Below are 25,055 nucleotides of genomic sequence, written 5' to 3'. Positions count from 1 at the left end.
CGAACGCGTTCGTTTTCTGTTGTTTGATGTGAGACAAGAGTTTGTGAAATAAAGTGTTGCCAATTAGTACACACTGTACTTGCACAGTACAGAGGCATTTTCTTGTAAATATGAAATTATTTAAAATACATCTAGGCAGTGTTGTGCAGCATTTCATGCAGGAAGTCGTGGACTCGATTCCTGGTCAGTGTCCCAACAGGCGGCGGGTATAAAAACTGAGTGGGTTGTGCCGTGAAGGGCATTAAGGTGTAAAAACAAATAATGATGGGGCAAGCTAACAGTTGCAACATTGCACAAATTGTCAGAAAAATCACAAAAGCTCAACCGGCATGTCTACAAAGAGATGCTGCGTTGTTTGCTTTGTTCGGTGCCCAAATAGGCAAGAGATGCGGCAGGAACATTTGTGGCTCCTCCCAATGCTACGAGCATTTGTCAGTTCCGGACTGAGAAGAACAAAACACTTCATTAGGTTTTAAGTTAGATAGTTGCCAGGACTGGGCAATACGGCTGAATAATGTATCATGATATACAAGTATTACATATCAGGTGATAACGATAATTATAGACTGTTAGTGTTTTTAGACGATCTCCATGAAAAAAAAAAATGGCATGACTGAAGTTATTCAAAGTAAACTATAATGATAGTATACTAGAAAAATGATGGACACAGTTCTCGTCAAATGTGGTCTTAAGAATGGTCGTTAATGAGGATTGAGTACCATTGTTACCCTCCGCTTGGATGGCGATACTATTCTCTCCGCCTCAGCCAGCAGTTAAGTCTGAGTTTGCCAGCACTTTTACGAGCGTATTCAGTCATTTTTATTGACAGAAGCTCTTAAAATTCAAGACGCTGGCCTCTGAATATCTGACTGCCTCGAGTTGTTTTGAACATATAAAAATCTGTGCTCATCAGACCTCAATGAAAGCTGACTAACGCAGCTAATTGGCCCACAGCTCAGCGAGATCAACTTGTTTATTGCTTGTTTGCTGTTTGGGGAGCTGACATTACTCCAGAGAGTCGTCTCGTAACTGTACATCTTCAAGCTTATCTTGCGCTTAGTTACAATTGCGGGGTTGTTTTTTAGGGGGCGGGGGCGGGTTGTGCTCTGACTCTCTCCATTACATTTTTGAGTATTGAATCAACTGCAGCTTGATGGTATTGTGGCTAACATGTCTGATTCAAAGTTCCAATCTTGGTTTGAAAACCGGCTGTGGCCCTCCTGAGTGGAAATCAAATGTTCTCCCGGTACGTGTATCGGTTTTCCCCTGGTATTTCGCCTTCTTCACACATTCCGAAAAAGATACACTGGGTTAATTGTACACTCTAAATTACCCATCAGTATGAAAGGTTGTTAGTCTAAATGTCCCCTGAGACGGGCCAGCACTGAGTCCAGCGTATATCCCATATAGGAGGACAAGCAAGACTGAAAAATAATGCATGATTGATTCAATTGCTTATTCATTTGTCTCATGGTCTTTATACTGCAGGTTATTTACTCAGTACAGTATGTATTGGTGTGATCCTGCAGATTCTCTGTCCAAAAGCATAGCCTTGTCAGTTCGTCTTTCTAGTCTACCAAAGGCCCAGATACTGAAGTGTAAGGCAGATGTGCAAAGCAGTTGGCCACCGGATAATAACCCAAGTGATTATATGTGCCAAGGTCAATGGTTTGTGCGTGTTAGTCACCGTGCAGTTGTGTTGTGTTCGGCCACCTCGCTTGGTGTGCGGCGGGACTGGTGGTGACAACGCGACCAATTTTTTCGTCTCACTTCCATCCAGCCGTCCATAGTGTCTACAAATAGTGTAACAAATAGGAAAAAGGTGTACACGGTAATGCAGGGATGTCAAATGTGCAGTCAGTCCGCGGGCTGGATTAGGCCCACGAACCGGCCCGTGAGATGACTCGGTAAAGTATAAAAATAAGTACGGCCAGACTGGAGAAACGGTCTCCCCAAGATGTCACACAAACAAAATCTCTAAAATTATTGCACTACACTTTTACCATAATCTTGATTCTTTTTATTTGTATAGTTAAGTTAAACGAGTAATTCTGGAAGCCTTTCAATCATTGTGGCAAATTTGTTGATGTTTAAAAGCAATGCTCGGACAAGCAAAGCAAGTTGTACCAGAAATTGGCCTGGATGTTACTACGACTTTCAGTCATATCGTGCAAATAAAATCAAAGAGAAAGGTGTTAAATTTGACAGATATTCAACGACTCGTAACACAAACACATATGAGAAGGACTAACATTCTTCTAACTTCATAAATTGAATGCATTTCACCACACAATGCATTCTGAAAACCATAGAAATGCAAAATAGGTAGAAATGACACGCCTGAGCTTATGGCGACGTTAACGCTCGTACGGGGAAAAAGTTGCCACTCTTCATATTCGTGAATGTCACAAAAACATACAAACCAAAAAAAAAAAAAGTCCAGGATGCATTTTCTACAATGATAGCACACGCTTCGGCATTGACATAAGCAAGTTATGACCAAGTTTCAATGCACATGCATTGCCGTTGATGATTGCTGGCACCAATGTCTGTAAACTAGGCTGCTACTTATCATGGCAATTGAAGCGCTCGTGCATTTGTAACAAGCTAATAGCTTGCTGACCGCTGAAGTAATCAAAAGTGGGTCATTACACCGGTGTTGACATTAGCATTAGCATCTAGAGATTCACAATGGGAGGGGGTTGTAATCTGGGCCTGTTCCGGACATTCGGCTCAGTCTTATGGTTTTTTTTTTTTTTTGTTTTTTTTAATTGCCTTCTTTTTAATTACAGTTTAGCACATGAAAGTATCGTTTTTGACATGATGTCATTATTTCTTCTGAGTGAGCTTTTCTTGTTCTTCTGTCATGTACATCAGTGGTCCCCAACCGTTTTTGTGCCATGGACCGGTTGAGACAGGTACATGCTGTTCGCGGACCGGCAACTGTTGTTTTTCTTTGTTGATTAAGATGGCCTGCAAATGGAAAAAATCGGTGTCACATTGACACCAATTGTTTGAAATTATATATCATGATTTTACCGCTCCGGCCCACTCGGGAATAGATTTTTTGTCCATGTGGGCCCTAAATTATAATGAGTTTGACGCCCCTGCTGTAGTGTATTGAGACGATGCAGCATGGTACATTATTTTTTAACATTAAGATAAATATTTGACTCCGCAGATGCAGTTCAGGCACTCTGAAACTGCCGCGGCTTGCTGTCAAAAAAAAAAAAACAAAACCTCTCCTATGGCATTTAATCTATCTTACGTGGCCGTCACACCAAATTAAAACTTGAAGGTGACAGTGGGTTTGCAGTGACTGCTCTACAATTTTATTTAACTTGCCCTGGAAAAGCGCATTATTGTTCTGATCCAACGATATTCCATGCCATTTCTTTACTTACTTACTTCAAAATGTGCTTTGTTTATACTTGACTACTTTTATTTGTTACTTTCTTGCATTTCAACAGAAAGTCTTCAAACTCATAAATTGATAAATCGATGAAACGTTTTCCTCAACATGGAATTTGGATTTTCACAAGGCTCATTTGGCTGCCATGAAGTGTTTTATTGCTGAATCATATCAAATTCTCCAAAGGTCAAATCTAATATTTTTTATATATATAATATTGAGAAAGCTTGTGCCTTAATAGCTGTAAAGCTTTGTTAAATCTCAATTATTCCTTATTCTAGTCTGATACACAGAAACATGATCACATCACTACCATTGTTGTCTTGCCATCATTGTCTATTTGTATAATTTTATTTTACACAACATGGATTAACACCACCCACTCTATTGCTCTTTGTGTCCCGATAACATTTGCAACAGTGATTTATTTATTGAAACATGAAGCTAAGCACATGAGTTTCTTTTAGGTTTAATTACACTGCTTTGCCTTTCCTCCCACGATTTAAAACCAACTTTCTTCAAGCTACATTCGATAATTCATTCACAATACACCAAAGTTACAGAATTTCAGCACACTTAAAATCCAGTCAGAACACGCTGGTTGAAATCACTCGGTTTTAGGGAAAGGTTCTGTTCTGAGCCACTGCTCCCTCTGCACACCTGTTAGCACGCAACTGAGAAGTATGTGGTGAGAGGGTGAATTAAAAAAATCACAAAATACAGTCAAACCTCGGTTTTCGAACGTCTCTGTTCTCGACCAAATCGTTTTTTGACCAGAAAATTCAAGATTTTTACGCCTCGGATTACGACCAAAATCCGGTTTTTGACCAAACTGAGCAAACCCGAATATGCCACTTAACTCCTCTCGGCGTCCTTACTTGTGGAAGTGACGCTTCCTCGAATTTTTACGCCTCGGATTACGACCGAAAACCGGTTTTTCGACCAAACTGAGCAAACCCGATTACGCCACTTAACTCCTCTCGGCTTCCTTACTTGTGGAAGTGACGCTTCCTCCAGTAGTGTTCATTCTGAGCAGCCGTGTCTGTTGTGATTTATGCGAATTGGACTGTTTTTATGTTATTTCTGCATAGTGAGTTACCCCCTAATCATGGTCTAATAAAATAGTTTTGGATTTCGAACAAATCGCTTTTCGAACAGCCTTCTGGAACGGATTATGGTCGAAAACCGAGGTATGACTATACTCATTTCATTTCTGAGCATTCCGATACCCCATTCCAGTAACCTCTGTATTATTTGATGGTCGTGGTGTCTGACATCTGTGTAGTTAAATGATGAAGAACTAATGTTAATCAAAACAATATTTCCATTAAGGTGGTCATGATATGGGCACAAATGCCAACGTGACAAATGGAAGGGTTGGTGCACTTCACCGAACAGAATTGCTCAGAGGGCTCAGATCCCTTCCCAGCCTGCAGCAGTCCTCATGCAAGGTCTATCCATAACGACTGAATATTTGTTTATGCAAATCGTTAGCGGGTAGCACGCCTTGGCAATCAAGTCTTGAGTTGGGGAATTCACCTTGAGGAATTCAGCATCCTGACCACTTCTCATTTCCCTCTCCTCTAGTCTGAGCAGAATGTTGTTGACTGCAGCGATGTTGAATTAATGAAACGCGGGGCTCGCAGACGGCAGTCCTCTGAGATATGTGTCAGCATGCATCGCACACAGAGAAACCGTGGCCATGCAAACACTTTTTGCTCGTGATGCCCTCCTGGGTTGAGTTTTCTCAGTTTTAAGCCAGGTCAGCTGTCTGCCCCCCCCCCCCCTTGCTAAACAATCTGCTGTAGAAAACATGAAGGCAAGACAGGCCAAGACATTCTTCATTAGATATAGTACGCAGCAAAGTTTCATCTTTTGCACAATCTAAGCATTTACTGTAGCCGAGAAGGTGAAATAAAAGATATGCATATTCATGTTTTGGGGAAATTTTTTGGATGAATCCGATTAACAATCTAAGTTTTACTGGTGAATTTACAGTAATTGGACATCTGAACTTTTGAATGTACTTCTCCGATTGTTCACTGAGTAGTTTCCACACAACTTGCTGTTCCCTACCAAGGTGTTGAACGGCATTCTGGCAAAACCCTTCACAGAAGATCCTGTTTGAGGCCGAACAATGGTGACGTACTCTTGATCATTGATGAGGCGTCAGCCGGATATCAAGATGTGAAAAGCATGATTCTAACTGAATCATGCTGAAAAAATCCATTCAAACTGAACGCGGATATTTGCTCGTGGATTGCTCCTTGCTAGAAAGATGTGCGAAAACACCCAAAAGTTGGACAACATCTTTAGAAAAGGTCAAATTAAGGTCACTTGGAAAGGTTATAATGCATTTTAGATCCTGACAATACAACCGTAAGGAATATTATATAAAGCTCTTTGTGAGTCGTTCATGTGGCAGGGCTCAATGCCATTTTGGAGAAAATATTTACCTATGCTTTGAAATTGCTTTGGAAAGTTTAATTAAGCTGTTGAATAATTATTTACATGTGAACTGGACGTGGAAAGTCAATACTACTAAAACTAGCCTCGCACAGATGGGAGGCCTGTCAATAGACACGGCCCATACAAGTTTTATAAGAAAAACATTCGGTGGCCCGGTGGACGAGTGGTTGGCACGTCGACCTCACAGTGCAGAGGTACCAGGTTCAATTCCAGCTCTGGGCTTCCCATGTAGAGTTTACATGTTCTCCCCGTGCCTGCGGGGGTTTTCTCCGGTTTCCTCCCACATTCCAAAAACATGCATGGCAGGCTGATTGAGCACTCTAAATTGTCCCAAAATGTGAGTGTGAGCGCGGATGGTTGTTTGTATGTACGTGTATGTGTGCCCTGCGATTTGCGGGCCACCGGTTCAGGATGGCCCCCGCCTACTGCCCGAAGACGGCTGGGATAGGCTCCAGCACCCCCCGCGACCCTTGTGAGGATAAAGCAGATCAGAAAATGGATAACAAAACATTAATTATGTGTTGTTTAAAAAAATAAATAAATAAAAAAAAACCACATTTTTAAGAGGTGTGGGAGGCAATCATAATTAATTACTTTTGTTCAAATTGTTCAGCCTTCAATTAGTTGTCTGCAAGCCTCTAAAATTCCAACGCAATTTAACTTTGGCCATTTGAATGTAAGTAGACAGTAATTCTCCCTTTAGTATCAGATAATAATTTATGAAGTTCGTAGATAATTGCATCTCAAGCTGACAAGGACGCAACACTTGACGTTTTATACTGCGTTCGACCCCACATAAACTATACTTTAGTAGTTCATCACATATCTTGACTACTCCCCCGCTTTTATGGATGAGAGGATGTTCTAACTTTTCCTGTATCAAGTCTCTATCTCACTGCCTTGGGAACAGCAACATCGAACCGACAAGGTCACTCTGGGTTAAACGCTTTCATGTCCCCTTCTCAGCGACCACTTCTCCAGTGGCGAGCACCACTTGAGCGAAGGCGGCCGGCGCCATCTCAGCGACATGTTGTTGGTTGTGTGTGTTTTCTTGTTTGCCGTGTGTGCACAGGTGCACCCTCGCCTCGATTTGCACAGATGCTGCTCCAATGTGCGCTTAGACAATTGCACGCTTGTCATTTCTCCGGAGCATGTACACAAGCCCGCTCGCATCAGTTCATGCATGTGCTGATGGGCGTGTCATTCTGAAAAGATTCATGATTGTATTGAGTGTGCACGCCTGTGTTTATATGCTCTCTTCATCCATGATTATAGACACACATACACAAAATGGTTGGGGCTCCTTTGTGTCCAGCTCAATGAGGTCACATTGTAGACGTGCAGCTTTAGTGCGCTGATAACAATGCGGCTCTGTGCAGCACATAACTTTTTGGACGAGCGCTGACACCCACTCGGAGGCCTACAGTCAGCCCATTGTAATCCCTATGAATAATCGTTTAAAAGTGAATTAAGTTTGGTCACTGGTTCAGCGCATCCTTTGTTGTTCTTGCACAATTTCATACAAAAAAACCCCCCAAAACTATTATGCTGCTACCGCATAAATCTTGTTACTGTGAAAGTATTTAGTGCAGTAAAAATATGAGGATGATAATTAGGTTGTGTGTATGTACACTGAAAAAAACAGCACTTGATCATGTGCAACATTTTAATCACATGCAACCAATGTCTGAATAAAGTAAATCCAAAGGGTTTTTTTTTAGGGGTTTTTTTTTTTTTTTTTTTTAGTATCTTTCCTCCAAGTAACCATATCATGCAGTTATTAAATGGTGATTCTTTTTAATGAAGGAAAAATTTCAAATCAAAGCGACCTGACCCTGCTTGAACAAGTACAAGTACAAGACGTCGGCCTCATTACGGACGGAGATGATCGGGACGACAGGGGGCTGACGGAGGACTTTGTGGACTGGTGCCCGGAGAACCACCTCCGGATCAACCCCAGGAAAACTAAGGAGTTGGTTGTGGATTTCTGCAGGAAACTGTCTTCACCTGCACCGATGAACATCCAGGATACGGACATAGAGAGGGTGACCTCCTACAAGTACCTGGGTGTTCTTCTCAACATTAAACTAGACTGGTGTAAAACATGGACGCTCTCATCAGGAAGGGGCTGCTCAGAAAACTGAGGTCTTTTGGAGTTTAGGGGTCACTCCTTAAGACCTACTATGACTCTGTGGTGGCCTCAGCCATTCATTATGGCATAGTCTGCTGGTCAGGCAGCATCTCAGCCCAAGACAGAGAGAGACTGGACCGACTTGTCAGGAGGGCCAGCTTTGTCCTGGGATAATCCCTGGACACTCTGGAGGAGGTGGGCAACAGGAGGATTCTAGCCAAGCTAAAAGCTATGATGGACAGACCCTCCCACTCCCTCCAGGCCACCCTGACAACACTGGGCAGCTCCTTCAGCCAGAGACTGATACACCTGCGCTGCAAGAAGGAGAGGTACCGTCGCTCGTTCCTGCCGACTGCTGTCAGGCTATTCAATAGATGAACCTGAACACCTGGAGTCACCCCCACTCACCCATTTTTAAAATGCTTATATCTATATTTTATAATTTATATTTATTTATATACTTTTTGTTCTTCTACTTCTGCCTTTCATAATGTTGCTGCTGTAAATTGGGAATTTCTCCATTTTGAGACAAATAAAGGTTTTCTTATCTTACTTGCCCCCACTTGTTAAAGATGCCATGTCGTAAAGTTTTATATCCTTTTGTGAAGTTTACAAAATAATTTGGGGTGGAAATGAGCAGGGTGCCCTTTTCCGGCTTATTTTTATTGGTCAGAATAACTGACTTTGAACGGTTTCCTCATTAATATTTGAAAAAATAATCAATATGTAAATAAGCGTTGCTCCGATTGGGGCTCTGTTCTCTTTAACCCTTTCAGGGACAGCGGTTACTACAGTGGACAGGTTATCATGTTATCAGGTTACAGGGTGCACCAAAGGGTTAATTTGAGATGCACAGCCTTCATCTGTGGCCTCCCTGTTGTGGCCGCCTCTCTTCTTTCTCTCTTCGGGTCAGATTTGGCCAATTTTATGGAGGATGATTTTGTCAACCTTCTTTCACCCATGCTACAATACATTTCCAGAAGGCGTGCAACAAAAAAAAAAAAACGATTTGAACTGGAAAATCGATTTTAATTTCAAAGACGCGACTGCGTCAAATTAAACTGAATCGAACCGTTCCACTTTCAGATATATCGAGATACGCATCCAGTTGTCTTTTATTAGAGAGATATATGCCACATTTACCGTCTTAAGAAGTTCCTTTATGTGTTACATAAAATTGCAACCAGAACCATTGCATCATTCCCTCTCAAACTCAATTGAAACATACATGTACGGTCGTTATGTATTCAGGATACAAAAAAAAAAAAAAAAGTAACCGTATTCTGTTACCGTTACAACCCCCCCCCCCCCCACACACACACACACACACACATCATTAGGTTGCAAGTAAAAGATGTGGATCTCACCCGCTCTTGTTCGCCAATTAGCAGTAGATAACTGCGCACAATTTTGCTCAATGGTCGTCCTATGTTAAGGTTTTCATTGGCCAATGATTACATGAGACATGTCACTGGCTGGACTACATTAGTTTGACGATCTTAAAGATGAAAGTTGTGAAACCATGCAAAAAAATGAAAGCATTTGAGAGGAAGGGGCATTGCATGTGAGAGTCTAAGAGGGAGATTAGGAAAAAAAGATGAGCACGCTGGCAGTGATAATTGCGATGAAAAAAGGTAGTAGATGATAATTGCGGTGAAACAAGGTAGTAGAATGAAAAAGAGATGCTCACTCTTGTTCGGGTTTAATTAACAATAATCCCAGGGGCAGACGTGTGCATATTTGAGATAAAGTGAGTGCATGTGTGGTTGGCCGCAGTGCAGTCACTTGTGTGGACATATGTGTTTTGAAAGCATTCATGCAATCAACACTCATTACGCTTTTGTTCTTGGTTACCAACATAAAGTAAATGTGTGGGCAAAATGTTGCTTTTTATGATGGAGTGCAGTGGAACCTCCAAGTTGACCACAGTCTGCTCTGGGACTCGTTCTACTTCCACTCTGTTCGCATTTCAAAGCATTTGTTTGTGTGAGTGTGTGTTTACGTCCTCGTAATGTGTTGAAGACCCTTTGAATCGGAAAGTGTTTCCAAACCTTTGATTGGTACTGTCATTTCATTATCATAGCTACCAATCCAAACTTAAATGCTCTTCGTCGTATTGTTCTCCTCAAGACACACTTAAAAAGTGTCTTCGTGCCTTTTATCATTTTGCTGAATAGCAGAAGAGCTGACCTCGCAGTTGCCCACTCCGCTAAGAGTGAGAAGCTTCTTTTGTGCTGACCACATCAGTTTGTGTGAGGAAACCAAGTCGGCCATTTGCTTTTACCGAAAGGAACCATGTCGTTGTGGGCATCCTTCAGAGAGTGCCTTTTGACAGCTGTGATGTATGTAATCAATAAATAAATGTCAATAAATGTGGCTGTGCAAACACAAACAGTTGTTGATGATTGTTTTGTGGATCACACGAGTGAAAAAGGCTTGGGCTAAGATCACGCGTCAATGATTAGCTTTGTATAGTGTGATGCATATTGTCTGCATTGGAAAGTCAAAAGCTTAGCGAGTCACCTACTTTGTACAAGTACGGTAATTTGGAGTCATTAAAGTCAATACAAATCGACAGCAGTAATCATAACAAGCTGATGGAGGTGAAATAAGTTGGAATTGTATGTTTGTTTTTTAAGACTAAGCACGGAAGAAAAACATGCCTCGTGAGACATTGTTTCAAATTATTTTGAGGCTGAAGACAAACAGAAAGAACAAACTATTCATATTTGGAAGCTTAGTTTTTCAGACAATGATTCATGTAGCAGGTCATGTCTGCTGGGTATCCAGAATTTGAAGCTCAAGGAAATGGAAATGGTTGTAATTTCAAGCTTCCAGTAAACAAGTCCAGGTAATTTTCATGATGTCAATAAACAATCTGGTGATTGTAGTGTGCACACGCAATGTACACAACTCTAAAAGGTAACATTAACACAGATGCTAGTGCTAGCACAACATTAGTTGTCTTCGTCCACCAATACTATAGATGTAGTAACTAGTAGACGATCCTATGGGTCACCATGGAAATGAGTAAGATCTCATTACATGCAAGAGTATCATGAAAATATTGTCATTGTTATTATTATACAACCATGTATATGAAAATTAAAACATGCTTTGTATGACTTGCGTCTTACCTGCCATGTCAGTGGCAAAGGTACGGTCTGGTCTCCAGCCAGTGTACCAGCCCACAACTCTGCCCCCTGAAACGATTGGGCGCTCATATGCTCTGCCGCCAACAAACCCCACTGGCCACACAGACACACCTCGAGTGCTCCGCATCTAGAAAAACAAAAAGACGAATGGAAAGTCGAGAATCAGTTTTCACATCACAGATCTGTTAATGTATTTGAAGTAATGGACAGCTTTTGTAGTGACTGAGCGACATGAAAAGAACACGGCGGCATAACATGATGTGGCATACAGGGTTGAACATAAATGGTTAAAATCCAAATGGTGGTGTGAGTTGAAACGTACACATGATGATTAAAATGTTCAATTCAATTCAATTTTGATTCCATATGTACTGTATGTATACATAGTCAGACCATACAAATCTCAGGCTAACCTTCTTCTAAAGCACTCACAGCTTTTAGCCCATCCGACTGTGATTGTGTGTGAGAGTGTGCTCTTATTCTATTTTCCAACCTTGGCCACCCACTGCTGTTCGCTCACATAGACACCCACAGGCCAGTTGCTCATGAAGAAATAACACGGCATGCATGCACATGCATACACACATATGAAAAGTGGCATTAGTCGCCCGAGTGATGAAAACTGTTGAGTACTGTCTCGTGCGTGGTTCGTCTGACCAGCTTTAGGATGATGTCATGAAAGGGGCGCGGCAGCCACACGGGCAGAGGTGAACAAGGTGTCTTATTTGGGGCTTAGAATAATAGCCTCCAAAATAACTCATATTTCATAAGAACTTGGATCGCCATTGAACCAAAGAGAATATCAAATCATATAGGTAATATCGGAAAGCTTAAAATTGCAGGATATGGCCCCTTTAAGCTAACATTGTTTGATAGTTTTAAATACACACCATATAAATGTCTTTGGGGCGCCACGGCGGATGACTGGTTAGCATATCCACCTCACAGTGATGTGGTGCGGGGTTCGATTCTTGCTTCGACCTTCCCGTGTGGAGTTTGCATGCACTCGCTGTGCCGACGTGGGTTTTCTCCGGGTACTCCGGTTTCCTCCCACATCCCAAAAACATGCATGGCAGGTTGATTGGGCACTCCAACTTGTCCCTTGGCGTGATTGTGAGCGGGAATGGTTGTTTGTCTATGTGTGTGTGGCGATAGGCTCGCAACCACTTCAGGGTGTCCGCCTACTGCCTGAAGACAGCTGGGATAAGCACCAGCACACCCATGACCCTCGTGAGGATAAGCGGATTAGAAAATGGAGGGATGGATGGATACTTCTCTTTGTTTTATGTATAGTTTAATAGTAAAGTACTCAATATTAACAGCATGAAGCTACATTTTTTCTGATGAAATGTTCACTATTTGCGAGTCGATCTTAATTTACTGCCCCTCTTTGCGCTCACAAGTCAAAGCAAAAAAATCTAAACTCATATGGATGCTTCCACCACAATATCTCAATTCACCACTGTATATAGTTTTGACATCATGCTAAAAACTATTTATTCAGCGGTTGGTGATGAAAACATCACTTCTCCTCAGCCACTTGACTCAGGTCATCATGGAGCTCCGCTTCACATTATCCCTTTTCTTCTGTTTAATTTCTATTTGCTCTTTTCTGCTTTCCACAGTAACACCCGTGTCCTGCCCAGGGCCCCTTGTCCACGGGATTAGAAAATGGAGGGATGGATGGATACTTCTCTCTGTTTTATGTATAGTTTAATAGTAAAGTAGTAAACATTGACAGCATGAAGCTACATTTTTTCTGATGAAATGTTCACTATTTGCGAGTCGATCTTAATTTACTGCCCCTCTTTGCGCTCACAAGTCAAAGCAAAAAAATCTAAACTCATATGGATGCTTCCACCTCAATATCTCAATTCACCACTGTATATAATTTTGGCATCATGCTAAAAACAATCTATTCGGCGGTTGGTGATGAAAACATAACTTCTCCTCAGCCACTTGACTCAGGTCATCATGGAGCTCCGCTTCACTTTACCACTTTTCATCTGTTTACTTTCTATTTGCTCTTTTCTTCTTTCCACAGTAACCCCCGTGCCCTGCCCAGGGCCCTTTGTCCACGGCCTCGGAGCCGCAGCGACAGCAACTGCTTTGAAGCTCTTTCCCTCTTCTGACTGGTTTCCCCTTGAGTTCAACCTTATCGGACTTAAACCTCCATCCCTGGTTTCTCTGTAGCTGCTGCCTGGCCGCCCTCTTTTAGGTGATTCTCCAAAGACTCAAGCTCTTCCACCTTGTGGACTCAAGGATGAAAGGAAGGCTTGGAAACAGAAGAGAAGCTGACACCGCTTGGGCAATCATCCTGGAGCGTGGATGTTGTTTGGGCTAATGGCCACTTGACTCAGGTCATCATGGAGCTCCGCTTCACTTTACCACTTTTCATCTGTTTAATTTCTATTTTCTCTTTTCCGCTTTCCACAGTAACACCCGTGTCCTGCCCAGGCCCCCTTGTCCACCGCCTCGGAGCCGCAGCGACAGCAACTGCTTTGAAGCTCTTTCCCTCTTCTGACTGGTTTCCCCTTGAGTTCAACCTTATCGGACTTAAACCTCCATCCCTGGTTTCTCTGTAGCTGCTGCCTGGCCGCCCTCTTTTAGGTGATTCTCCAAAGACTCAAGCTCTTCCACCTTGTGGACTCAAGGATGAAAGGAAGGCTTGGAAACAGAAGAGAAGCTGACACCGCTTGGGCAATCATCCTGGAGCGTGGATGTTGTTTGGCCTAATGGTGAATGAAGTCCTGGTTTGACTGCTGATGAGCTATTTGAATGCATTACCTCAAAGCACAGTTTAGTTTGACGCTTTATTTCCACTGGAGTTCAGCAATGTGCATCACTACTCACGACTCAAGTGGATAAGTTAAGACTGAGCTTCATACACTCTGAATACTAACGTTTGATTTCAGCCGTCACACTGCATGAGTCGGAAAATGCATCTATGGATAAGTTAAGACTGAGCTTCATACACTCTGAATGCTAACGTTTGATTTCAGCCGTCACACTGCATGAGTAGGAAAGCATCACTGTTTGATAGTTTTAAATACACACCATATAAATGTCTTTGGGGCGCCACGGTGGATGACTGGTTAGTATATCCACCTCACAGTGATGTGGTGCGGGGTTCGATTCTTGCTTCGACCTTCCCGTGTGGAGTTTGCATGCACTCGCTGTGCCGACGTGGGTTTTCTCCGGGTACTCCGGTTTCCTCCCACATCCCAAAAACATGCATGGCAGGTTGATTGGGCACTCCAACTTGTCCCTTGGCGTGATTGTGAGCGGGAATGGTTGTTTGTCTATGTGTGTGTGGCGATAGGCTCGCAACCACTTCAGGGTGTCCGCCTACTGCCTGAAGACAGCTGGGATAAGCACCAGCACACCCATGACCCTCGTGAGGATAAGCGGATTAGAAAATGGAGGGATGGATGGATACTTCTCTTTGTTTTATGTATAGTTTAATAGTAAAGTACTCAATATTATGCGAGTTGATTTTAATTTACTGCCCCTCTTTGCGCTCACAAGTCAAAGCAAAAAAATCTAAACTCATATGGATGCTTCCACCTCAATATCTCAATTCACCACTGTATATAATTTTGGCATCATGCTAAAAACAATCTATTCGGCGGTTGGTGATGAAAACATAACTTCTCCTCAGCCACTTGACTCAGGTCATCATGGAGCTCCGCTTCACTTTACCACTTTTCATCTGTTTAATTTCTATTTTCTCTTTTCCGCTTTCCACAGTAACACCCGTGTCCTGCCCAGGGCCCCTTGTCCACGGCCTCGGAGCCGCAGCGACAGCAACTGCTTTGAAGCTCTTTCCCTCTTCTGACTGGTTTCCCCTTGAGTTCAACCTTATCGGACTTAAACCTCCATCCCTGGTTTCTCTGTAGCTGCTGCCTGGCCGCCCTCTTTTAGGTGATTCTCCAAAGACTCAAGCTCTTCCACCTTGTGGACTCAAGGATGAAAGGAAGGCTTGGAAACAGAAGAGAAGCTGACACCGCTTGGGCAATCATCCTGGAGCGTGGATGTTGTTTGGCCTAATGGTGAATGAAGTCCTGGTTTGACTGCTGATGAGCTATTTGAATGCATTACCTCAAAGCACAGTTTAGTTTGACGCTTTATTTCCACTGGAGTTCAGCAATGTGCATCACTACTCACGACTCAAGTGGATAAGTTAAGACTGAGCTTCATACACTCTGAATACTAACGTTTGATTTCAGCCGTCACACTGCATGAGTCGGAAAATGCATCTAATTAATCTGCTTCTTTGCCGCCGCTTCTTTGTCTACAAATGCTCTTTTTTTTTTCACTTCCTATGTAAAACTTTTATGTGTTACTTCTATTCTCTTTCCAGTTTGTGCCACAAAGGCTCTTCAACCTTTTATCTGAAAAATACATTTTGTTGCTCTTGAACCTGCATTTTCAATTAACCGAAAAAAAAGACATCCTGGCTGCCATGGACAGCCATTCATTCATTTTCTCTTCCACTTGTCCTTATTAGAGTTGCTATAATGAGCTGGCCTCGAACCAAGCTGATGAGGCTGGCTACCCCATGGACTGGCCACCAGTCAGCCACAGGGCACAAAGACAAAAAAATAAATAAAAAATCCACTCGGTAAATGGATGAATGAATAACCCACACAAGTACGGGGAGAGCATGCAAACGGCACCCAGGCGTGATCATGTTGCCTGACCCAAGGACAGTTTCAGAGAATACGGGTATTCACCAAGCAGCGCAGTTCAGTTTAGTGGACAACATTTAGCGTTTTGTTGTTGAAAGCTGTGATCGGTTAACTGATTTGTATCCTACCACTGCAGAGCATCCTCAGGTTTGGTTTGGTCGTATCAATGCTGGCACCTCCAGGGTGGTGGCGCTAGATTGGTTTTGGTCCCTTCACTGCAACAGTGCATGGGAATGAAAATAGCGTACACTTTTTTGTGCCAAGCTCATTTCTCTTCTGCTCAACAGTCACATGTCAAGAAGAAAGCATGAAATATTCATCCCATTCTATCTTTTGTTTATCCTGATTCACTTTGAATTTAATGATGTGCTACGAGGTCACACTATTTACTACCTTGTTGCGGCTCACGCATCCTGCAATTTAGGGATTTAGGGCTCAAAACAATGCCACGGTGAGCAGAATTGACCTGCACCACTTATAGGAAGCACACAATTAGCTAAGTCCTCTACATTGTCATACCACATACATACTTGACACATGCCTGCCGTTCTGGTAAGGTGACATTATTTAGGAAAATGGGAGGGCTAGTTGTGCGCTGAAAGTGCTTCAACAGATGGTGCATTATTTTTCATTAAGGAAACAGCTTTACACACTCACTACCATCTGCACGGTATTGCTGTCACAGGGATATTTTACAACACAAACCTCAAGTTAAGACTGTATTTATACAAATAGGTTTAGATGAGCATATACTCATGCTGTTATCCAGCCTGGCTGTTTAATAGGAAATTCATCAAATGATTTCACTGGACCATAACCAATATATAATAGCAAATAGTATCCATACATTTCAAAGCGCAATTTACAATTCTTCATACTACGCAATGGTAAAATTCACATAACTATCTCCCATCTGTGTTTTAAAACCGAGAACTTAAGCAAGGCGATTTTAATCCATAATGTTATGTACATAGCTCCAATAATGTTTGCGTAGACCACATATGTCAAAGTGCCGGCCAGAATGTTTTCAGTGGCCCCTGGGATGATATTGATTTATTATTAGAACCGGCCCGCGGACCGCAGCAAGCCGAGAGCCCGCAGATCTTTTACACGCACCAAAACTACATTTCCCACAATGCAACGGTGACGCGCCAAGCAGTTGGCCGCTTTATTTAAATATTTATTCGTCTAGCAGTCGTTCCCATAACAGTGACATTAGCTTTCAGATACCCATCAAAAATGGCAAAACGGAAGGTGGACACTGAGAACCGGGGGTTTCAAACAAGGTGAGAGTCGAAGAACATGTTCATGGACGTAGCTGGAAAACCTGTGTGTCTTCTGTGTGGAGAAAGTGTGGCGCGATCGAAATAGTGTAATCTGAGACGACATCATGAAACGAAACACGCAAACAAGAACATGGACACGGAGGGGGAAGGGGGGTTTCATTAAAAACGGTATACTTAAAGTTTGTGACGAAGTTTACCCCGAAAAAAAGCAACTCTTTTTAATCGTGAGCATTAGCAGAAACACAATTGCAGTGTTTCTGCAAAGATACGGCAGTGCGTGCTGCGCAGTTTGACGGTTTCCTCCCCGACACAGTGGTCCCGCTGCGCATCCAGGCTGCTCAAACGTTGTCGAAAGTTTGGCAGCACATACGTGTGTGAACAACTATTTTCTTTGATGAAGCTGAACAAAACATCACACAGAAGTCGGTTTACTGCTGAACACCCTCACTCAATTTTGAGGATTTGCTCAGCTCAGAGCCTGACCCCAAATATTGATGAACTTGTAGAAAAGTTAAGACACCAGCGAGTATCAGCCTCAGCCTCAAATAAGTGAATATTACTTATAATATACTGTGCAATCACATACTAAGAGTTTTTACTCAGTTCAAGTTTAAAAATTAAAGTACAATATTTGCTTTCGCTGTTTGTTACTTCTTGAAGAAAGTGTTGTTTTTGGTTTATACATTTTTGCACTTTATTTTATTGTATTTCAATCCAATTATGTTTTAAAAATATTTTATTCGAGTAAATGATCGAAAATTACTGCACTATTATTTGTTTTTCTTTTAAGTAAATTTAGCCTACTTTTGCTAAAAGAGAAAATATGGACTAGTGATAGTGCCTTGAATAATATCGGCTTCTTTCATTCATGTTATGGGTATTTTTATACAAAGGAAATTTTTTTGTGCCTGTTGAAAATTAAAGTTTACTGACATAGCCATAAAAAAATGTTGCTTTATTTATCTGACCGTATTGGAATGTATTTGTTAGGTTTTCGGTCAATTAAATTTGGTTCAATAAACAATATGTGGTTATTTTTAAAATTTTCAATGAACATTCGATCAGTCCGGCCCTCGGCTTGCAGCAAAAATTTTTATCTGGCCCTCCGTCCATTTGACTTTGACACCCCTGGCGTAGACAGTCTTTTTTTTTTTTTTACTGCGTCATAAATGCTGCTGACAGTAAAAAATGAAATACGACACGGAGCGTTTCTGTAATTCAAGCTGTTCCCAGAAATTCTGTGACAGGAAAGTAACTGAATTAAACAGGAGAAAGTACATGCTAAAAGGTTTCTGCGACTGATTCGAAAAACACACAGGCGAGTTCAAATTGAGGCAGCGCATCCACTTGATCAATGATAATTTCAGACCTCTGACAGGCACACAATGGACCAGTTTTAAACTTGCAGCCTTCCCTACACCTAAAGGGTGGAAATTGCATTGTCCTGTAATTTATTTTTTTTCCTTTTTTTTGCTTGTTTTTGGAATACTCGTGTAGCCTATACTACCAGAGACAACTTCCTTGTGTTTTTTACATACTTGGCCAAAAAAATTATTCTGATTTAACCATGTGAAAACAATGTACATGTTTGAATTAAAAAAAAAAGAAACGTCTTTTTTGCCAGTGTACTTGGTGCAACAAACAAACAAAAACAATGATGATTCACAGAATAAGTTATTCTGTGTACCTGTATATCATTCGGCATAATATGTGTTGAACACAAATGAAAAGTATAATTATTGGAAAACGAAGCTCCAGCTGAGCCACTGAATGGTACCTCAATTTTGTCATTTTTAAATTTCAAATGTAGAAATTATTCGAGGAAAGCAGAACTTTCAGAATAATGCCAATCTTAATAAAGGTTTGGTTCGAATTGTGTCATATCAGGGGCTGTCTTTTACTGCGCTCAGTATTTTTCATTGCAACAATGTGCCATCTCCCATTTCCAAAATGGCTGCTCCCATGAAAACAGGTTTCACATCCCACAATAGTATATCACAAAAGAAGTTAAGAAGTTAACAGAAGATTCCGAAAGTGAGTCGGACTTAAGCCAGTACATCTGCATGTTATTATTAGAGAAAGGTATTTTTCATCAACCATGAAATACTAATAGATTTGCTTGCTGTTTGGACTGAGACCAGTATTGCAGTAAACTATTTTTTTCAAATCCCATTTTGTCTATTTTCCAAAATAAATATTCATTATAAAGCCAAAATATTACATTCTGTAAGATGCCAACATCTGAGAAAAATCACATTTCTTGGAACAGAATATTTCAGTAAAAGAAGGTACTGTATGGTATCCATAAGAAGTAATCATTGCAATCATTTCCCTCCAAAATGACAAAAATTGAGTTTCCCCCACACTAGTTCTCCGCACCCCTGGTGTGGTGTGTTACTAAATTCTTGTTGTGTTTCAGCTGTGATGAAGTGACACATTGTACACACGAGGGCATCCAAAGATGTTAGATTCAGTTGTAAGTTGTAACATTAAAATCCAACCGTTTGAGGGAGCCCTACATTTTCCAAGTTAATGGAATCACAGCATCAGTTTTCAGACATCTTAAACGTCATCAGATGTCAGTAAAAAGTGTGGCATATTCATTGAACTGCATCATCAGACAAAACAACGCTGGGGAACCGTCTATCAAGTCAATGAAATTGAACCATTAACTATCAAAAAACACAGGCTCAAAGTAACCTCAGATGAAAGCTCATAGACAAAACAGCCTAAAATAAAACAGCAACTGTCGCATATTCTCCATATAAACGGCCTTGGCGATTGATGGTATAAAATCCAGAGACCTCGTTTATCCAATGTTTGTTAAATTAATACTGTAAGTGAAGCTGAAAGGTGTTTCATGAGCCAGTTGGTGTATTTTTTGACTCCTCTAGATGGCACTTTTGGTTTGAAGAAAACGGTTTAAGAAATGGCAAGCCACTGTGCTTTCAGCCCTATGCTGAACAGAGAGGGCCATCTATTCATCCATCCATCCATCCATAATTCTATCCATCGATCATTCCATCCATCCATCCATCCATCCATCCATCCATCCATCCATCCATCCATCCATCTTCTAATCTCATGATCCTCATAGGAGAGCTGGAGCCAATCCCATGTGTATTCGGACAGTAGGCAGGGTACCCCCTGAACCGGTTGTCAGCCAATCACAGTGCACACATAGATGAACAACCATTCATGCTCACAATCATACCTAGGGACAAATTAGAGTGTTCCATTAACATGTCATGCATGTTTTTGGAATGTGTGAGGAAACCGGAGTACCCGGAGAAAACCCACACAGGCATGGGGAGATCATGCAAACTCCACACAGGAAGGCCGGAGCGGGAACCTAACTCTGCACCTCTGCATTGTGAGGCAGTCGTGCTAACCAGTCGACTACCATGTTGCTGAGGGCCATAGAGAGGAGTAAAAAAAAAAAAAAAAGGTTCACGAAGCATCTTGAAGCTTCATTTTCCCATCACTACCTGAAAGATCGGCTTTTGTGCAGTGGGCAAAAATGACTTTTTTTCACCCTGATCCGCTCAGAAACAGTCAAGACTCACTATCATAACGTTGAACATTTTCTATATTTAGAGGCAAAAGTTATGCACCAAACACAATCTATGATGCCATGATTGTCAGGTGCTACAGAATGATCATGAAGCCAACTGAAACACTGTTGCCACTTGCCTGACTTCAGAAATGGAGGTCAGATACATCAAATTGTCCACTATATCTTTTCGTACAAGGAGAAATGACAAGGAGAAGTGCTGTCGATAAAGTTGCACCATATAACATTTCAATGTCACGATTGGTGAACGAGCACGGCGGTGTACAAATACATAGTCTGGCTGCACAAAAAGCCACAAACAGTTACCGACGTGTTTTTCGGGGGACTGATTCAAATGTAAGCCTAACATGTTTTTCACATGCTTTACTCTAATCATGAACCAGGAATGGAACACATTTGTCAAGTGAGTACCCCATATTGCCAGTTTCCACATACATAGCGATGAATTGCTTTGAAACACATTAGTCTTTGTTAAAATAACATCCAGTCTACTGCGTGCACTGCTGCCACTGCACAATATTTGTACTTGAAAAATACAACAATGGATATATAATTATGTCCGTAAATTTATATGGTTGGTTTGAACAGATGGGAGCTCAATTTATTATTATAAAAAAATCAGAATTGTGATTGCTGTTGAAGAGCAAACAGGAGACAGGAAAATTTAATTACTCTCATTATATTGACAGAATTATAATAGGGATCGATTAATGAAATGATTAGTACTTTACGACCACTCGGTCTACTTGCACTTTGGAGAGCTGACCATAGCCTAGCTTCTCTGATCTGTGTTTAAACATCATTGATGAATCTGTAAAGGATTCTGCTCCACATCAGTTTAGCTTTTACAGCTGGGAGCCAACGGCCGACAATGATGTGTATTAAAAATTCTCAGTAGCTCCCATCTCATTATCGCTTCACCTGAGGGCAAACGCTACCCCGCAATAACAAATCATTCATCTTTCCTGCACATTAAATGACAGGCAGTGAGTCGTGACAAATGACACCGGCTCAGTCAGTAAACACATGTGACACACAGGTAGACAAAAGAGGGTGCAGAATAATCTTCATTGGACCCACAACCGGGACACAACATCTCAGAGCAGTTCAGGGCCATCAGATCATCAAATCTGACTTCTTGCCGGTAAACAAATACTGTAGATGAGATATGAATTGTGCATACGTTTCGTAATGTAGTCTACAAAATCAAATCCATCAATTCCTCCCTGCTGTTCCGAAGAAAGAGCTTTGCGGTGTTTGTGTACCACGATGAGGGTTTGGGTATGATTTCAATCATGTGTATTTTTATCTTTGTGTGATTAATATGCATGGAAGAAGCTGTCAGAGGACTGAGGGAGGATGGTGGTGGGGAGGGGGGGCAACTGAGCGAGGAGAAAATGAATGAATCAAATTAAGAGGGGCTGGGGATGAGCTCTGAAACTGGTATGCAATGGTGCATTATATGTGTGAAGGTTGAATGCTTCATGGGTTTATGCGTTGAAACAAAATAGATGAAGGTGATTTCATACTGTGTGCTCCTACTGTGCCTGCTTCATGAAGTGTAAGCTCTATTTAAAATGTCTGTCTGTAAGGAAATCTGCGGTTCTTTTTGAATGAAGATCGGTAAGACTTTTTTTTTTTAAGGATGCATTTTAATAACCCCAAATAATCCCGATGAGTTGTACAATGATCATGGGCAGCACTTTACATAACTAAATGGTGCCATGTACCAGAATTTCATTTGCATAAGAACAGAGATGAATGTGGATTAATTGCAGTTTTAACGCAGCTGTTTCTCTGCAGTATTACTGCTGCTTTTTTTTTTTTTTTTTTAAACCATTCTGTCGAAACTACACAGATGGAAAGTAAATGTTGTGCTGATAATCCAGCGGTAGCGGTAGCAACCATGCCAAATTGATGTCGGGGACAGGCAAAACATTTTGGCAGCTCGGTCTATGTGCCAACCTTGTGATGCAGCACAATCCCAGCATGCATTAAAATACAAAAAAAACCCCAAAGGATTTTCAATGTAAAACTATAAGAACAGAATATCACATAGGAAAAAATAACCTTGTGAAAAACGTAAATTTGTGTGTTGTATCAAGAAACGCAAATCTAAGTGCAGCTCTAGGTGAGATATTTTCCCCTGTGTAGTTTATCGGTCATCAAAGCGTACGATAAAGGTAAAAACACAGAATCTGTTGAGAGACATGGGTAGAATGATTGCACTTCGAGTGCCAGCAGCCCAAAGGCTGGCTGTCATTTCGCCCTTCCGCTTGTGCACTCCTGCCAAAAAGGCAACCCGATGTAGGCTTGCAAATGGGTCACATTCAAGTCACTCCCAACTGTCCCCATACATGCGCGTCCCCCTCTGAATTTATTTTTCGTCGTTATGAAGAGCTCAAATTCTGATTTTATGTCTTGGACTGCGCTGACGACGCAGCCAATCGGGAAACATTTGTCTCACATGAGCAGCAGTAAGTAATAGTGGGGTCAAAACGAAGAGTAGGATGCCTTATGATCAGAAAAGTCCTCGATCTCACTTTGGTTGTCAAATGAGGTTACGGCAACCTCATTAATGGAAATCTTTCCTTCGAAGTCTTTGTCAATTTTGAAAGTGCGTTAGGAATCTCAAGAATCAACAAATTCAAAAGCATTTGAATTGGTCATGCAATTTTGAACTATTAATAGTTCTCCCACAACTACATTTGTTTATTTTAAGTCATGGCGCCAAAGTTTTTTGAAGAGTATAAAATTGTCCGGTACAGTGACCTCAGTATCCTCCAAAACAACCAGAAAAATGTCTGTAAAATGCTGATATATATGTTTAATTTAGTTTGTTTTTGTTTTGTTTTTTTATAGAGCTGAAACAGCATAGGGGGTCAAATTGACCAAAAGAACACCAAAGCGCACAGCATGTGTTATAAGACATTAAAAATATCATCAGGCCAATTTTATGTTTACCAGTTAAGAAGCAAAAAACATAACACTCATAACTTCAGAGACATGAAACATTGAATGGGGTGAAATAGGAGGGTTAAAACTGTGTCACGGCTTTTACGGTCTTTTAATTATTATTACTAGATAGTTGAGCAGTGCATGGTTTCAGCTGACACGCCCCACAGTATATCGGAGCAGAATTCAAGTTTGGTAGTGTTGTCAACAACATTACAGATGCACTCATGTTTGCAGATCACCATCGATATGGTCTGCTTGTCCAAGTTGGCTCGCTCTGAGCAACAAATCAGAGGGCATAGAAATGCAGAATTTTATTGTGGGCTGCCTATCTTACTCTCGTTAGCCAATTTTACAAGAAGTCTGATTGGCTAAAGACATCTTGCTAATCTACATAAGTTATATCAGACAGCACTATTGCGGTTTAAGGTCCTGGTAAGATTATATTAATATAGCAATATTCATTCATTCACCTTCCAAATCGCTTTATCCTCATTAGGGTCGCGGGGGGTGCTGGAGCCTATCCCAGCTGCCTTCGGGCAGTAGGCGGGGGACACGCTGAATCGGTTGCCAGCCAATACATAGCAACATATAGAGGTCAAATTATTATTCATTTTCGGAACCGCCTGATCCTCACTACGGTCGCGGGGGTGCTGGAGCCTATCCCAGCCGTCTTCGGGCAGTAGGCGGGGGACACCCTGAACCGGTTGCCAGCCAATCGCAGTGCACACAGAAACGAACAACCATTTGCGCCCACACTCACACCTAGGGACAATTTTGAGTGTTCAATCAGCCCGCCATGCATGTTTTTGGAACGTGGGAGGCAACCGGAGTACCCGGAGAAAACCCACGCAAGCACGGGGAGAACATGCAAACTCCACACAGGAAGGCCGGAGGTGGAATTGAACCCGGTGTCTCTGCACTGTGAAGTCAACGTGCTAACCACTCGACTACCGGGCCGCCTGGTCAAATTATGATTGGACAAAAAAAAACAAAAAAACACATGCACAAGAAAAAACACTACAGAATGAAGGGAATAGACTGGTTGGAATACCCGAATAGAATTTAATGGATCAAATATTGGGTTGTAAATGTAGGCAAGTTCTTCTGACAGCGTTTAGGTCAGCAGAGAAGTCTTTGCTGGCCGAGACGGCTCACCACTGACATTACATTATGTTGATGAACAATGGTGATGACTAATCAAGTGATCCGTACGTTGACACCACTTGAGTGTGTTAGCCATTTGAGTCTCCATTCAAGCAGTGAGTGCAATGAAGACGTGGATTGTTGTGGGTACCTCCCTGCCTTGTTCCTGAAAAGCTGACTGTGGCAATGGAGAGGCTTTCAACTGACAGCGGAAGAGCACAACCGTTTGATGCAGC

The 25,055-nt window shown here is 41.7% G+C and overlaps 1 protein-coding gene across 1 annotated transcript in view; it reads right to left on the bottom strand.

Moving 5' to 3' along the window:
• Positions 1-25,055, bottom strand: part of b3gat2 (beta-1,3-glucuronyltransferase 2 (glucuronosyltransferase S)) — a 53,194-nt gene that overhangs the window by 15,745 nt on the left and 12,394 nt on the right. The window contains exon 2 of the mRNA XM_019882252.1: positions 11,150-11,294. Within this exon, the coding sequence (XP_019737811.1) occupies positions 11,150-11,294 (145 nt within the window). The remainder of the gene's footprint in view (positions 1-11,149; positions 11,295-25,055) is intronic.

This window comes from Hippocampus comes, unplaced genomic scaffold, assembly GCF_001891065.2.
Source record: "Hippocampus comes isolate QL1 unplaced genomic scaffold, H_comes_QL1_v1.1 scaffold36, whole genome shotgun sequence".
Classification (NCBI taxonomy): Eukaryota; Metazoa; Chordata; class Actinopteri; order Syngnathiformes; family Syngnathidae; genus Hippocampus; species Hippocampus comes.
Note: the sequence above shows the minus strand (reverse complement) of the source record. Positions and strands in the feature narration are given on the sequence as shown.